Source organism: Mastigoproctus giganteus, unplaced genomic scaffold (assembly GCF_048544385.1).
Source record: "Mastigoproctus giganteus isolate SK-2022 unplaced genomic scaffold, ASM4854438v1 scaffold_15, whole genome shotgun sequence".
Lineage (NCBI taxonomy): Eukaryota > Metazoa > Arthropoda > Arachnida > Uropygi > Thelyphonidae > Mastigoproctus > Mastigoproctus giganteus.
Window position 1 is genome coordinate 1,046,646 of NW_028328292.1, and position 16,232 is coordinate 1,062,877.

Sequence of the window (16,232 nt, forward strand, 5' to 3'; positions counted from 1 at the left end):
ACCACTAGGTGGCAAAGATCACAATGTATTGTGGGATTTACTTATATACATAACCACTATCAGGGGTAAAGGGAAGGGGGTTTTGCTTTCGTAAAGGTGACCATGGTGGTCTCAGACAGTTTTTAAATTCTATACAGTGCGACCAACAGCTAATTCTAAATGGGAAGCATTCAACGAATTAATCAAGGAAGCTACAGCGGTCTCAGACAGTTTTTAAATTCTGTACAGTGGGACCAACTGATGGTGTTACCAACAGCAAATTCTAAATGGGAAGCATTCAAGGAATTAATCGTGGAAGCTACTAGGTTTTTCATACCAATTAAGAAATACTGTTCAAGGTTTAGGCCTAAATGGATGTCAGATGAACTAATGAGACTCATGGCAGAGAAGAAAAATGCATGGAATGCATATAAATTATCAAGCAACACAGAAGCCGATGGTAGATATAAGCTAGCCTGTAGTCACAAAGGAGATTAGGCAAGAAAGGCAGATTACGAGAGATCTTTGGCAAACGATGCTAAAAGAAAAACAGCAAGGACTTCTTTACTTATATAAACTCTAGAAAGAAGGGGATGAATCAGATTGGTCCACTTGATATCAATGGTTCGACTGTTGATGATCTTGCTCAGATAGCTGACAAACTGAATGAGTATTTTGCATCTATATTCACACATGAGGAATTCTTTAGGGAAGTGAAAGACAGAAGCTTATTAAACACTAACAGGGAGCTTAATGATTTTGTAATCACTGAAAGCAAAGTGGAGGAGAAATTATTGAAATTAAACATAAGAAAGGCATCTGGGGTGGATGGGATCTATCCAGTTATATTAAAGGATAAGAGCATCCTTGGACTCAGGGGAAGTCCCCACAGACTGAAGATGTTCAAATGTATCCCCAATTCACAAAGGGAGATCAAAAGGCTGTACTGTAGCTAGAGCTTTTGCCTCCTGGGGCGGTCCCTGAGTTTGCCGCCCCTCTAAATACACACCAAAAATACTACAAAAAGTCAAAACGACGTATAGGGAAATAAATTAAAACACTATGTTTATTTTTGAAGTAAAACTTTAATTCCAACGTTCTAAAATGTTATTTTTCTTGCTTTTCTGTTAGCAAAATCGTCGATGACATTGTCGAAGTCTATTTCATCACTCAGTTGCTGTTCTATAGATTGTCGAAAAATAAAATTGTGCCGCCCGGGGTGGATTCCCCCCCCCCCACCAGCTACACAACTGTCAAAAGGTGACACGAGTAATTACAGACCAGTTAGTTTAACTTCTGTTCCTTGGAAAATAATGGAGTCACTGGTTAAAGAGGCATTGCAGGATCATCTAGACAAAACTGCAGTAATAATTCAAACACAGCATGGTTTTGTACTTGGATTTCAGGAAAGCTTTTAATACTGTTGCACATGGAAGACTAATGTACAAATTGGAGCAGTATGGTATTAAGGGCATTTCTACAATGGATAAAAGGGTGGTTGAGTGGGAGATGACTGAGAGTGGTAATCAGTGGATGCTGCTCTTCGTAGGCTAATGTTATTAGTGGAGTTCTCAACATTCAGTGTTGGGCCTGCTGTTTTTTTGTGTATTTATCAGTGATATAATGTCCAAGTATGCAGATGACACAAAGGTTGGCAGGGTTGTTAATGACAGTAATGGCAGTGTGCTACTGCAACAGGATCTAAAAAAGTTGGGCAGATGGGCTGAGAAGTGGCAACTGAAGTTTAACTTTGTTAAATGTTAAACTTCAGTTGCCACTAGTATGAAGTTTAACATTGACAAATGCAAACTACTGCATATGGGTAGAAGTAACCCCAGAGAAATGTGCCAACTGTGTGGTACTAGATTTAGGGTGGTAGAAAATGAAAAAAAACCTGGGAGTAATTGTGCAGTTAGATATGAAGTTTTCTGAGCAATGCAGACAGGCCGCCAGAGCAGGTCATGGGGTATTGTCAATGATATACAGAAATGTTGCTAGTAGGGAAAAGGAGGTGATTATCCTTTTGTATAAGGCAATGGTCAGGCCATGCCTTGAGTACTGTGTACAGGTCTGGAGGCCTCATTTTAGGAAGGATATAGAGTTGCTTGAGTGAGTACAGAGAAGGGCAACAAGATTGGTGAGGGGAACGGGGTCCTCTTACCAAGAAAGGCTTAATTTCTGCAAATTTCAGCAGCTGGGGGTCTAGGCACCTGCAAAGTGATCTGATTGAGGTATTAAGGCCTTGAATGGGTTGAGCATGCTCAATTCTGATGGGATTCTTCCGCTTGCTCAGATTACAAACCTGAGGGGGCATGAATTCAAATTGAGGAAAGACAGTTGTAGAATAGATATGCAGAAATTTGTTTTTAGCCAGCAGGTTGATTGCTGGAACAAACTTCCATCTGTCGCGAAAGTTGATAGCTTAAATTAATTCAAGGAAGAACTGGACAAACTCTTAGAGGGAATGGATGTGTGAAATTTTTATTTATTTATTTTTTTGGCTGATGCTACATAAGCTCATATGCTTGCTTTCTTGCATCACATGCCTCTACTACTATTACTTCTACTGCTACTAGGCTTTTCATACCAACTAAGGAATACTATTCAAGGTTCAGGCCTAAGTGGATGTCATGAACTTATGAGACTTGTGGCAAAGTAGAAGAATGTATGGGATGCAAATAAATTATTAGGCAACACAGAAGCTTATGGTAGATATAAGCTATTCTTTAATCAAGTCACAAATGAGGATAGGCAAGCAAAGGCAGATTACAAGAAATCTTTGGCAAAGGATGGAAAGAAAAACAGGAAAGACTTCTTAACTTATGTAAACTCTAGAAGGATAGGAATGAATCAGATTGGTCCACTTGACATTGATGGTTTGACCGTTGATGATACTGCTCAGGTAGCTGACAAACTGAATGAGTATTTTGCATGTACATTCCAACATGAGGAGTTATTCAGGGAGGGAAATGCCAGAAGTTTGTCAAACTCTAAGAGGGAGCTAAATGGTTTTGTAGTAACTGAGGAGAGGAAAATGGAAGAGAAATTATTGAAGCTTAATATATGAATTGCAGCTGCAGTGGATGGGATCAATCCAATTATAGTAATGGAGGGCGAAAGAAGTAAGCAAACTCTTAGCCATAATATGAGAGCAACCTAGGATTCAGGGGAGGTTCCACACAGATTGGAGAAGTGTGACTGTAATCCCAAATCACCAATGGGGATCAATGGGTGACATGAGTAATTACAGATCTGTTAGTTTAACTTGTGTTCTCTGGAAAAAATGGAGTCACTAGTTAAAGAAGCAATGGAGGATCATCTAAACAAGACTGCACTTACAGTTCAGACACAGCATGGGTTTGTTAAGAGGAAATCTTGCCTTACCAATTTGATTGGATATTATGACGTGGTCACGAAGGAACTGGAAAGACCAAGTATATGATATCAAAAAATTATTTTGATATCATATACTTGGATTTCACAAATTCTTTTGATTTTGATACTATCGTGCATAAGAGACTGCTATACAAATTGGAGCACTGTGCATTAACAGCAAGTTGCTGCTATGGATAAAGGGATGGTTGAATGAGAGAAGATGGAGAGTGGTAATCAATGGATACACAGTTGGTACATTACTCTGGGGTTACTGCTACCCATATGCAGTACTTCGCAGTAGCATACTGTTATTCATGGACTAATGTTATTAGTGGAGTTCCCCCAGGGTTTGGTGTTGGCTCAACCTTGTTTTCTATATTTATCAGTGATATTGATGAAGGTGCAACAGGTTCAATGCCCAAGTTTGCAGATGATACAAAGGTTGGCAGGGTTGTTAATGATAGAAATGGCAGTATGCTACTGCAGTAGGATCTAGGAAAGTTAGGCAGATGGGTTGAGATGTGGCAACTGAACTTTAACATTGACAAATGCAAAGTACTGTATATGGGTAGCAGTAACCCCAGAGTTATGTACCAACTATGTAGTACTATAATCGGGATAGTGGAGAATGAAAAAGACCTGGGGGTAATTGTGCAGTTAGATATGAAGTTCACTGAGAAGTGCAGAAGGCTACAAGGACAGCTCATGGTGTTTTGCCAATGATATACAGGAATTTTACTAGCAGGGATAGGTGGTGATTATCCCATTGTATAAGGCAAAGGTCAGGCCACACCTTGAGTACTGCATACAGATCTGAAGGTCTCATTTTAGGAAGGATGTAGAGCTGCTGGAACAAGTACAGAGAAAGGCAGTGAGATTGGTGAAGGGAACAAAGGGGTGCTCTTAAGAAGAAAGACTTCAGTTCTGCAAATTGCAGCATATGGAGACTAGGCACCTGCAAGGTGATCTGATTGAGGTGTTTAAGGCTTTGAATGGATTGAGCAAATTCAATGCTGATAGGATTCTTCCTCTTGTGCAGACTACACATAAGAGGGGGCACAAATTAAAATTGAGGACAGACGGTTGCAGAATAGATGTGTGGAAGTTTGCCTTTAGTCAGTGGGTCCTTGATTGCTGGAACAAACTTCCAACTGTTGTTGTGGAAGTGGATTAAACGAATTCAAGAAAAAAACTAGACAAATCATTGGAGGGAATTAATAGGTAAAATGGGAGCGTTTCTTTTTTTGGCTATTTGTTGTATAAGCTTGCTTTCTTGCATCATTTGCCTCTGCTAGTGTTAAAGAAACAAACCCCAAATAAGCAAAACCATGATAAACAGGATGAAATAGGTCCCCAGCCATATTTAAATTTGAGGCTGTGAGGCCTCTGGCCATGGCTGGTTTGGCCGTAGCATTAATGCAGCCCTGACGATAGGCAAAAGTGGGGAGTAAAATGGAAACTATGAATAGGCAAACTGCTATCGAAGAGGAACATGATTGGCAAGGATACAGGTATTTATTATGTAAAATAAAAATGTTTTTATGTTATTATAGTTACTTCCCATTAATTACATTGTTGTTGTTTTTTTAAAAAATGTCGTGCCATTCATATTCGTCAAGTAAGAATAATGTGACCCTTTGTAGTTCAGTTATTTTCTTTACAATAATACAAACTTTGGCTTGGCTTTAGCCAAGTGGTCAGAAGCAGGAGTGCAGTAGCACACACTTCTTGAGTATACCGGGGTTCAAGCCCCCGAATGCTAAATACGGTCGATCTGCCAACCCACACTGGACCAGCGTGGCAGATTATGGTCCATTTCCCTCAACGTGAATGGTTGAGGAGGCTTCCATCTTGCAGTGGGTTGATAAAGGCTGCTGTTTACTTTTTTTTTTTTTTTTTTACTGCTAATTGAAAATTATATTACAATTAAAATTTAATGCATACAATGTGGGTCTGAAGTTTTTTCAAAATACTTGAAGTTAATCACATCTAATTTAACCCCAGGGGCTCACATCTGGTGAGTATGGGCTTTGCAAACCCAGGGTCCTGAGCTGGATATCATCATTCTTCTCTTTCTTGGTGATGCCTTTCTACATTTCTCTCTTTCTCACACAGGGGGAATAACTCGGAAATTTTTTTTTTGGCTGGTGCAGCATTTAGCCTCAGGCTTCCTTGTACCATATGGCTAATAATAATAATAATAATTATCCATTGTCTTGTTCTGTATTTAACATTCTTAAATAAGCAAATAAGCTTTGTGTATTACGATAAATTAATTGTAATTAATTACTTAAATATCTTTTAATTAATTTTGCTAAAATGTTTTTGAAGGTTTACAATAATTTTCAAACACTATGATCACTTTAATATTATCCTATAAAAGCTACACTTTTTTAAAAAATTATTTTGAAAATATTATTATAATATATGGATTACTTTAATCCCATTATTGGTTGCATGGGATTCATTTTGACCTCCCTCCTCCTCATTGTGAAGAAACTTAGTGCTTTCAGAATAAATTTTTTGTCACAGTTTGTCTATTGAAAATTTTAGGATGTTGAATTTGAAAATGTGCCACAAAGTTGGCAATATCCTGTATACAGTGGTACAGTCCTAAAAAATAGTATAGGGATGCTCAAAAAGAGTTGGAAGTAAAATTTAATTAAATATAAAAAGCAATTTACTAATTAAGAAAATTAATTGAAATTAAATATAAGTTGATATAATTAATAAAATGTTAATTATTTTACAAAATTTAATATTTGTAGACTATCCAATAAAATATAATTAAATAAATAATGAAGAAATTTTAATTTATTATTGTATAATTTGGGAGCTCTGGAAAAGACAGATGACAATTTGGCTTTGAAAAACAGCCAATGTAATAAATGTATTTTGAATCAAATAGTGCTTTCAGAATACATTTTTTGTCACAGTTTGTCTATTGAAAATTTTAGGATGTTGAATTTGAAAATGTGCCACGAAGTTGGCAATATCCTGTATACAGTGGTACAGTCCTAAAAAATAGTATAGGGATGCTCAAAAAGAGTGGGAAGTAAAATTTAATTAAATATAAAAAGCAATTTACTAATTAAGAAAATTAATTGAAATTAAATATAAGTTGATATAATTAATAAAATGTTAATTAGTTTACAAAATTTAATATTTGTAGACTATCCAATAAAATATAATTAAATAAATAATGAAGAAATTTTAATTTATTATTGTATAATTTGGGAGCTCTGGAAAAGACAGATGACAATTTGGCTTTGAAAAACAGCCAATGTAATAAATGTATTTTGAATCAATGAAGATTTACAACAGATTTTGGATTCAGTACAGCTCAATCAAATAAAAGATAAATTGAAAAAGTAAAACCCTGTTTCTCATTGGTTAAGATAAAATGACCTTAATCAGCATTATAACAGGTTGTACTTTTTTTTTTTTTTTTTTTAATCAGCAAACTAAGATCATTCGAACTTAACTTGCTAGTTAAGATCAAATAATTTTAATTAATTTTAATAAGAGAATCCACTACAGTGGCTATCATTAATACAGATATTTCATATCAATGTCACAATACTTCCATCTTCAATTTCAGGCTTTTTTGATCTTAAGCTAGAAAGTAAAAGATAGACCAAGTATTTGGGTTGATAGTACATCAGTGTTTTTTAATATATATATTTATATACAACCCCCCCCACCCCCCAAAAACCCCCATGAAAGTGCATTAGAACCAATAGTACTAAGTACTGTGCTGAAAAGACAGAAAATACTTCTTGAATTTCTGTAGATTGTGACTTTTGGGACATACATATTAAGGAAGGTTGTTCCAGAGAACAGAAGTAGGAGGGATAAATGAGGGGGAGGAAAAGTTGGTTATGTGAGTTGGGAGTTGAGCAGTGAATGGGATGCTGATTGGTTGCAGTATATGTTCAGACTGGCTTGGAAGAAGATGAATTAAAGATGCCAATTTGAAAAAACAACATTAGTGTCATCATTGTCTGTCTCATCCCCATCTATACCTTAGACCAGTTTTAACTCTTTCACACTGGTTATCAATGAAGAACCTTTAATTTCATTATGTCCACCTTATCATTTCTGAGTTTCAGAAGTATACTGTTTCTTAACATTTCCTCAGTTATGAGTCATCACAGATATTGCTGACCAACACAACATCTTGGGAAGAATGATCACTGATAGTAATTGCTTTGTTTTCTTGGAATTAACTTGAGCAGTGTTTCCTGCTGTTTTTGAGATTGTTAGGTGGTGCAGTCTTTGTCTAACATACTTGTTCTTCCATTTTTGAACCTTTCTATTCACTTGTCCACCCTTTCCTTCCATAATGTAGTTAGTTTTTTCCTGTACTGAGTTGACATCTGTGCATAAATCTTTGAAGGTTTCAAGTTATTTCATATTGCTCAATAATAATGTAATCCTTAAGCTTTCTTGAAATATTCAAAGTAGCAGCATGAAAGAAATTATAAATACGCAGTGTCACATTTAAATTTTCCTTAGTATGAAGTATCCTTGTTGTCCACAAGAGCACATTCTGATATCAGTATTTAATATTAAAATTGCATTTACTTTTTTGAATTTCCTCATAAATTTTTTTTTCTTCAGGATGTATTTAACTAATCTCTATACAAGTGTACAGGGGAGTCACAGTGGCCTAGAATACATGCAATTTATTTGGAAGATTTTACAGTACTGGTGTCCCATGGCTTTAATTGGTTCAGGACCTAACAAGAGATGGCTTTGTATTACAAGAGACACAAGTGAAAATATTTTTCTGGCCTTCATTGATTGGTTATTTAGAATTTGCACAAAAGCAGCTGAGGCAACACGAGGAGTCAGTATGTGCAGGATGAAAAACCTGAGCTTCTATAAGAAAAAAATTGTACCCCTTAGTCAAGGTATGCAAAAAACCCATAACAGTTCTTGTCCCATTGGGAACTATTGCCAGTTTGTGCATCATTATGTTTATTGTGCACAAGAAAACTTAAATGAATACCTGTATGAAATGCATAATTCCATATGCATAAAATATAATAATTTATATTTTTATATTCTTCTGGGACTGCCATCAGAAAAGAGAAATTTTTACATTTATCATTAACTGAAGTTGAGAGATACCTCCAGTCAGGATGGCAAGGTGTTTTTTTATCGAATATTTGTACACTGCTGTAATTTATTCAGTTGGGTGAATTCTTCATTTTTTTCTCCTCCCAATATATACAAACAAACAATAAATTCTTGGGAATTGCACAGTGAGCCTTTACATTGCTGTTGCAGGTTAACACTCAACTGTTGTGAAAAGTAATTTATTCAACTGATCTACAACACACTGCCCAAAGGTAAACTTAATGAGATCCAGTCTTCTTTTACTCCCTAAGATTACATATGATTTTCATCTCACCCACTAGTGATAACATATCTCCTCTCCTCATTCATTTTACTTATTCTGCTTCTGTGGTATGAATGCCACGCCCTGACCCTGCTTATCTTGGTTCATACCTGGGTGATCAAATCTACTGCACTAATAGTGTTTCCAAGACCTTGCACATGAGAGATATACCCAGGGTTATTAACAGTCCCACCAGTTTGAAAACTCTATATATAGTACAGTGGGGTTACTAGGTATTTGAGGTCTTAAAAGGGATGACCAAGTCTTTACGCCTGGTCATGTGCCATATACAAGGAGGCATAAATTTATAGGAGATAACTGTAGAATAGATGTCCAAAAATCTTCCTTTAGTCAAAGAGTGGCTGATTTTTTGAATTAACTCCACCTATTCGTGTGGAGGTTGGAACTTTATCTAAATTTAAATGTAGATAAAATGAATGGAGGAATTGATATTGATAACACTTATCAGTATTATTCATTCTTTCATGATGAGGAATGCCTTCAGTACAGCATTGTGTTAATCTCTGAGGTGATTTTATGTCAAAAAGTCAAAGTCAAGTGCAGCCATTATCAACCCACTGCAGGGTGGAAGCCTCCTCAACAATTCATGCTGAGGGAAATGGACCATAATCTGCCACGCTGGTCCAGTGCGGGTTGGCAGATCGACCGTATTCAGCAGTCAGGGGCTTGAACCCCGGTCTACTCAAAGAGCGTGTGCTACTGCACTCCCGCTCCTGCCCACTCGGCTACGGAGGCCATTACCTGACCTTATTACATATCATATTCTAGATTCTCAGGTTGTTTCTATTGCTCCCCAAGGCTACAACAAATAGGAAGAATTCCTCAATTTAAGTTGAAATAAAACATCTCGCCTATATGTGTGGGCACCTCCGTAGCCAGGAGCAGCATTGTGTAGCACACGTTTCTTGATTAGACCGGGATTCGAGCCCGTGACCACCAAACAGAGGATGCGGAAAGGTCAGGGAATGACCACCGCATATCCCTGGAGCAATATGGCCTTAGCTGCTAATGCTCCTAAAAACCAAATAACAAACATCAGGAATGAGAAGTATCTTAAAGTGGAGTATGGAATGCAAGTTTGGTAAACATTTCTGTAGAAATATGTTGTTCAAATCTGTTATGCAATTTTGTGCAACTACTCAGCAAAAATACTGAGTAATTGCACAAAATTGAAAAGTTCAATGTTTTGTGTACTGTTCATGTATAATGTTTTTTTTTTTTTTTCTTACAAAACTTTGTGCAATTATTACAACTTAAGGCAGCATTGGTTTTATGTGCATATATATGATAAATATAGTTTTCTAATTAGGATTTTTTTAGTCATAACTATTTTAATCATCTGGCATATTCTTAGTCACGGTAATCTGTTATGTAGAATTAAATATTTTCTTTACAGAAATGGACAAAATATTATTTTGACTTCATAATATGTAATATTCTTTATTTAGTTTGAAGGATGTTCTAAAGCATATTCAAGGTTAGAAAATCTCAAAACACACCTCAGATCACATACAGGAGAAAAGCCATATATGTGTGAATTTCAAGGCTGCACCAAAGCATTCAGTAATGCATCAGATAGAGCCAAACATCAAAACAGAACACATTCTAATGAGGTAAAAATAAAAATTAGTTTCTGGTTTTTTTTTTTTTTTTTTTTTTTGGGTAGCAGTTATCAGACATACTATTTGTATTTGTAAAATGAGTTAATATTTTTTTTTATCATCAAAAGATCTATCAGTATTGTTCATCTCCATGTACAGTAACACGGCAACTATTTTAAGTAATGGTATTATCAACCTTAATTTTTGCGGGACACCTATTGATTAAAATAACCTATTGATTAAGATGTACATTAAAGAATATTTAAGGCCTTACCTATAAACTACTGAATAATGTGAATATTGGTGGTAAATGAAGTGAAGTATATTATAATAACTTAAATAATGAGGATAGCAAGATGGCTTCAGGGCAAGAGGCAGAGGGTTGTGATAAATGGTTATTCCTCAGATTGGGTTGATGTAGGAAGGGGTTTCCCAAGGATCAGTATTAGGACCACTGTTGTTTTTAATTTTCTTAAATGACATTGATTTGCAGATGTAAAGATTGCTAGAGTAGTTAATGATCACTGCCAAGCAGAACTTTTTCAGAGTGACCTAGATAGACTTCAGGGACGGTCAGAAAAATTGCAGCTACGCTTTAATCCAGCAAAGTGTAAGGTATTACGCTTGGGGAACAGTAACCCCAAAATAACTTATACGCTTGGTGGAAGAAAGGGACTTGGGTATTACGATACAGTCAGATATGAAGTTTTCTGAGCATTGTAGACTGGTTGCAAGGAAGGCCCATGGTGTCCTATCGATGATGTATCAAACAATTGCTAGTAGAGATAAGGTTGTCATAATTCCATTGTATAAAGCTATTGTTAGACCACATTTGGAATACTGTGTTCAGGTATGGAGACCGCACCTAAAGAAAGACACTGTGCTTCTTGAAAGGGTCCAGAGATGGGTAACTCACCTGGTGAAATCGGCAAAAGGGTGTCCATATGAGGAAAGTCTTCAAATATGTGGGTTGCAGAGCTTGGAAACTAGATACCTTAGAGGAGACTTGATTGAGGTATTTAAAGCTCTGAGAGGCATAAGTAAAATGAATGAGGATGAAATTTTCAGTTATAAATGATTCTAGAACTAGGGCCCATAAATTAAAGTTAAGGGGGGGAGATGTTTAGACTGGATTGCAGGAAGTTTTATTTTAGCCAGCAAGTTATAAATTAATGAAATAAGTTACCTACATGGGTGGTAGAGGCTGAAAGTTTGGGAAAATTCAGAGGTCAGCTGGATAGTTACCTACGGGAGGAGGGAAATGCATAGGTTGTCTATTTCCTTTTCTTTTATTAATTATTTTATTATTATTTTTCTTCTTCTTTTTTTTTTTTTTTGGCTGGTGCAGCATAAGCCATAGGCTTCCTTGCATATGGCCATTGCTAATATTAATAACGAGAAATTGGAAACACAAATGAAAATTTAACAAAATAGCATATGGAGTAAGAACACTGAATAAAATAATGAAGCTACATTTAAAACTTAAAAAGAAGGTTAGTATATTTAAAGATTAGAAAATAAATAGACATTCTCCATAAATTGTAAAATGCTTAAATACTTCAACTATTCATGACTTTATATGAGTTGTTTTCTGTGTGGATTTGAGTTAATTTCATTTTTAGAGTTAACTACTATTAATGACACTGGGTCGCAACAGATGGGTCGCAAGCCACCATCTATCTCGAAGGCGTCCAGATCGAGCAAGTGCAGGAGTTTAAATACCTTGGGTCACTGGTCCAGGAGAAGAAAGTTGCATCCACCATGGAAATCCACAGCAGAATTGGACAGGCGGCCACTGTGTTCGCCTCGCTCAAATGGTGTCTGTGGAAGAGGACCAACATTTCCACAAAGACTAAAATCCGACTCTTCCGGACTTTGATCCTGCCCGTTCTTCTTTACAGATCGGAAACATGGATTTGTCTCAAGTTAGATTTGAACAAACTTGAGGTATTCCAAATGCGATGCCTGCGGCAGATCTTGGGCATCTCTCTTCGCGACCACATCACTAATGATACCATCCGCACCAGATGTCAACAGCAACCAACCATTGCCGACCAAATCCAGAAGCGAAGGCTCAGATGGTTTGGCCACGTATGTAGAATGGGCACGAACAGAATACCATCCACACTCCTTTGGAGACAACGACCCACCCAATGGAGCATCCAACGGACCGCGCCTAGGAAAACGTGGGCCAAGCAAGTGGAAGATGACTTGAAGAGCCGACGTCTCGACCTTAACCAGGCCAGGACTGAAGCCATAGATCGTAAGGTATGGAAGAACATCACAGAGCAAGTCCGAAACCCTGCGGCACCTACAGCAGCATACTGGTTGCGTGGCCAATCGCCTCCCCCAGCTGCCAGCTAAGGACCAAAGAAGAAGAAAAGAATGACACTGGGAACACCAAAATAACTGAGTTATCAATTACTGTGACATACTAGGTGTCATTAATAGTAGTTAACTTTAAATACTTAAAACTATCTCTAAAGTTATGGATAACTTAACTTTTTGAGAATATGAACTCATTTCTCAGTTGAATCTCTATTGTGCTTTTATTATATTTTATCAAAAAGTTTTGTCAAACACATACTCTAGATTTTGGTACAAAGGTACAAATAGGCATAGTAATAGGAGATAGTCTTAGCAGTATCTTTACAAAATTTCAGGATATATAACTTATCTGTTTCTTTTTGGCAGGTGTGATTCTTAAGTCTGCTGATAATTAAGTAAAAAATGGAAAAAATTGAGAATTGAGCAGTTATAAAATTCCTAACAAAAGAGAACATGAAATCACTTGAAATCATCCAATGTTTGAACGATGTATATGGTGAATTTACTCTATCAATGCATACAATCTGGAGATAGTCCATTAAATTTAATCATAGTCGAGTGAGCATCAAAGATGATCCAAGGACTGGGTGACCAGCAACAGCACAAAATGAGGAAATGGTTGACAAAGTGCGTAAATTACTTATGGAACTGTAAAATGAACATTGAACAGACAGATAATAAAGTGAAGATTAGTCCTGAATTAGTACATTCCATCCTACATGAGCAGCTATGCATGACAAAGGTGCCTTCCCAGCTTTGTGATTGTCAAAAAGGAAAGACTGAATGCCTGGTCTCTTTTGGAGCGTGCCACTCTGACTGAAGAGTTTTTACTTGAATTGTTACTGTTAATGAATGTTGGGTTCACTACTTTGATCCAGAATCTAAAGTTGCCATGAAGCAGTGGAAACATATTGGGTAGTAGTATTACTATTAGTAATGACTGCATGGTGCAAGAAAGCCTATGGCTTATGCTGCACCAGCCAAAAAAAAAAAAACCCTAATAAAACAATGATAAAAAAAAAAACTAATAATTAATAAAAGAAAAGGAAATTAAACCTATCATTCTATGCGTTTCCCTCACCCGAAGGTACTATCCAGATGACCTTTGAATTTCCCCAAACTGTCAGCCTCTACCACCCATGTAGGCAACTTATTCCAGTAATTTATAACTCACTAGCTAAAATAAAACTTCCTGCAGTCCAATCTAAACATCTTCCCCCATAACTTGAATTTATGTCCCCTAGTTCTAGCATCATTTATAATCTTGAAAATTTCATCCTCATTCATTTTACTGATGCATCTCAGAGCTTTAAACACCTCAATCAAATCTCCTCTAAGGTGTCTAGTTTCCAAACTCTGCAACCCACATATTCGAAGTCTTTCTTCATAAGGACGCCCTTTTGCCGATCTCACCAGGCGAGTTACCCATCTTTGCATCCTTTCAAGAATCTCGATGTCTTTCTTTAGGTGCGGTCTCCATACTTGAACACAGTATTCCAAGTGTGGTCTAACAAAGGCCTTATATAATGGGATTATCACGTCCTTATCTCTACTTGCAAAAGTTCAATAGATCATTGATAGGACACCATGGGCCTTCCTTGCAACCTGTTTACAATGCTCAGAGAATTTCATGTCTGACCGTATTGTAACACCCAAGTCCCTTTCTTCCAGTACTGGGTTTAGTTGAACTCCACCAAGTGAATAATTTATTTTGGGATTACTGTTTCCCAGGTGTAATACCTTACACTTTGTTGGATTAAAGCATAGCTGCCATTTTTCTGACCATTCCTGAAGTCTATCTAGGTCTCTCTGAAGAAGCTCAGCTTGACAATGATCATTAACTACTCTACCAATTTTAACATCACTGCAAATTTAGACATCACACCCTCTAGCCCTTCATCAATGTCGTTTATGAAAATTAAAAACAACAGTGGTTCTAATATTGATCCTTGGAGAACCCTACTTCTTACATCAACCCAATCTGAGGAATAGCCATGCATCACAACCCTCTGCCTCCTGCCTTGAAGCCATTCTGATATCCAGCTAAGGATTTTCCCAGTGATTCCAACCTGTTCCAGCTCATAAAGCAACCGCTCATGTGGGACTGAGTCAAAATCTTTGCTGAAATCTAAATAAACAATGTCGAATTTATTCCCTAAATCCAACTCTTGAGTGACCCTTTCAAAATAGCAAACCAGATTTGTTAAACATGATTTTCCCTTTACAAAACAATGCTGAGTATCCTTGAGAATTTCAATTCTATCCAAATGATCCTGAATTCCACCCTTGATCATTGCCTCCATGATTTTCCCTACCGCTGAAGTCAGACTGACAGGTTGATAATTTCCCACTTCACTCTTAGAACCACACTTATGTTTGGGAGATACATTGGCACTTTTCCAATCCAATGGAATCTCCCCAGAGTCTAGTGATGCTCGCATAATTAGCCTCAAGCTTATATAGCATAAGCCAAAAAATAAAAATAAAATGAATAAAATAAAATAATAATAAAAACAAAACCTGCACAGTTTATCCATCTGTATCCTCTAAGAATTTTTCTAGTTCTTCCTTGAATTTATTCAGCCCATCCACTTCTGCAACAAGAGATAGAAGCCTGTTCCAACAATCAACCAACCACTAGTTTGTTATGTTATGTTATGTTATGTGGTTTTTAGGAGCATTAGCAACTAAGGCCATATTGCTCCGGGATATGCGGTGGTCATTCCCTGACCTTTCCGCATCCTCCGTATTTGGTGGTGACGGGCTCGAACCCCGGTCTAATCAAGAAGCGTGTGCTACGCACTGCTGCTCCTTCCCACCTGGCTACGGAGGCGCCCCACTAGTTTGTCTTCACCTTACTAGCTGAAGACAAACTTCTGCACATCTATCCTGCAACCATCCTTCCTCAACTTGAATTTATGCCCCCTCACGTGAGTAGTCTCAACAAGTGGAAGAATGCCATTAATATTCAGCTTACTCAATTCATTCAAGGCTTTAAACACCTCAATTGGATCTCCCCACAGTTGCCTAGTCTCGAGATGCTGCAGTTTGCAGAATAGGCCTTTCTAGAGCACCCTTTTGTTCCCTTCACCAGTCTGGTTGCCCTTCTCTGCTCCCGTTCCAGCAGTTATACATCCTTTTGAAAGTGAGGCTTCCAGACCTGCATACAGTACTCAAGATGCAGCCTAATCTAACCATGGCCTTATACAAAGGGATAATCACCTCCTTATCCCTGCTAGCAAAGTTTCTGTACATCATTGACAAAATCCCATGAGCTGTCCTGCCAAAATGTCTGCACTGCTCAGAGAATTTCACATCTGACTGCACAATTACCCCTAGGTCTTTTTCATTCTTCACTACCCCAGTGTAGTAGCACACAGTTAAGTTACTCTGGGGTTAATGCTACCCACATGCAGTACCTTGCATTTGTCAATGTTAAACTTCAGCTGCCATTTCTCAGTCCATCGACTCAATTTTCATAGATCTTGTTGCAATAGTTGATGAACAGCTTCCATCTTTTG

General features: G+C 37.2%; 1 protein-coding gene across 1 annotated transcript in view; it reads left to right on the forward strand.

Moving 5' to 3' along the window:
• The window catches only part of LOC150074899 (transcription activator GLI3-like), a 331,720-nt gene that overhangs the window by 275,602 nt on the left and 39,886 nt on the right, over positions 1 to 16,232 (forward strand). Inside the window, exon 10 of the mRNA XM_090389398.1 lies at positions 10,231 to 10,395. Within this exon, the coding sequence (XP_090245524.1) occupies positions 10,231 to 10,395 (165 nt within the window). The remainder of the gene's footprint in view (positions 1 to 10,230; positions 10,396 to 16,232) is intronic.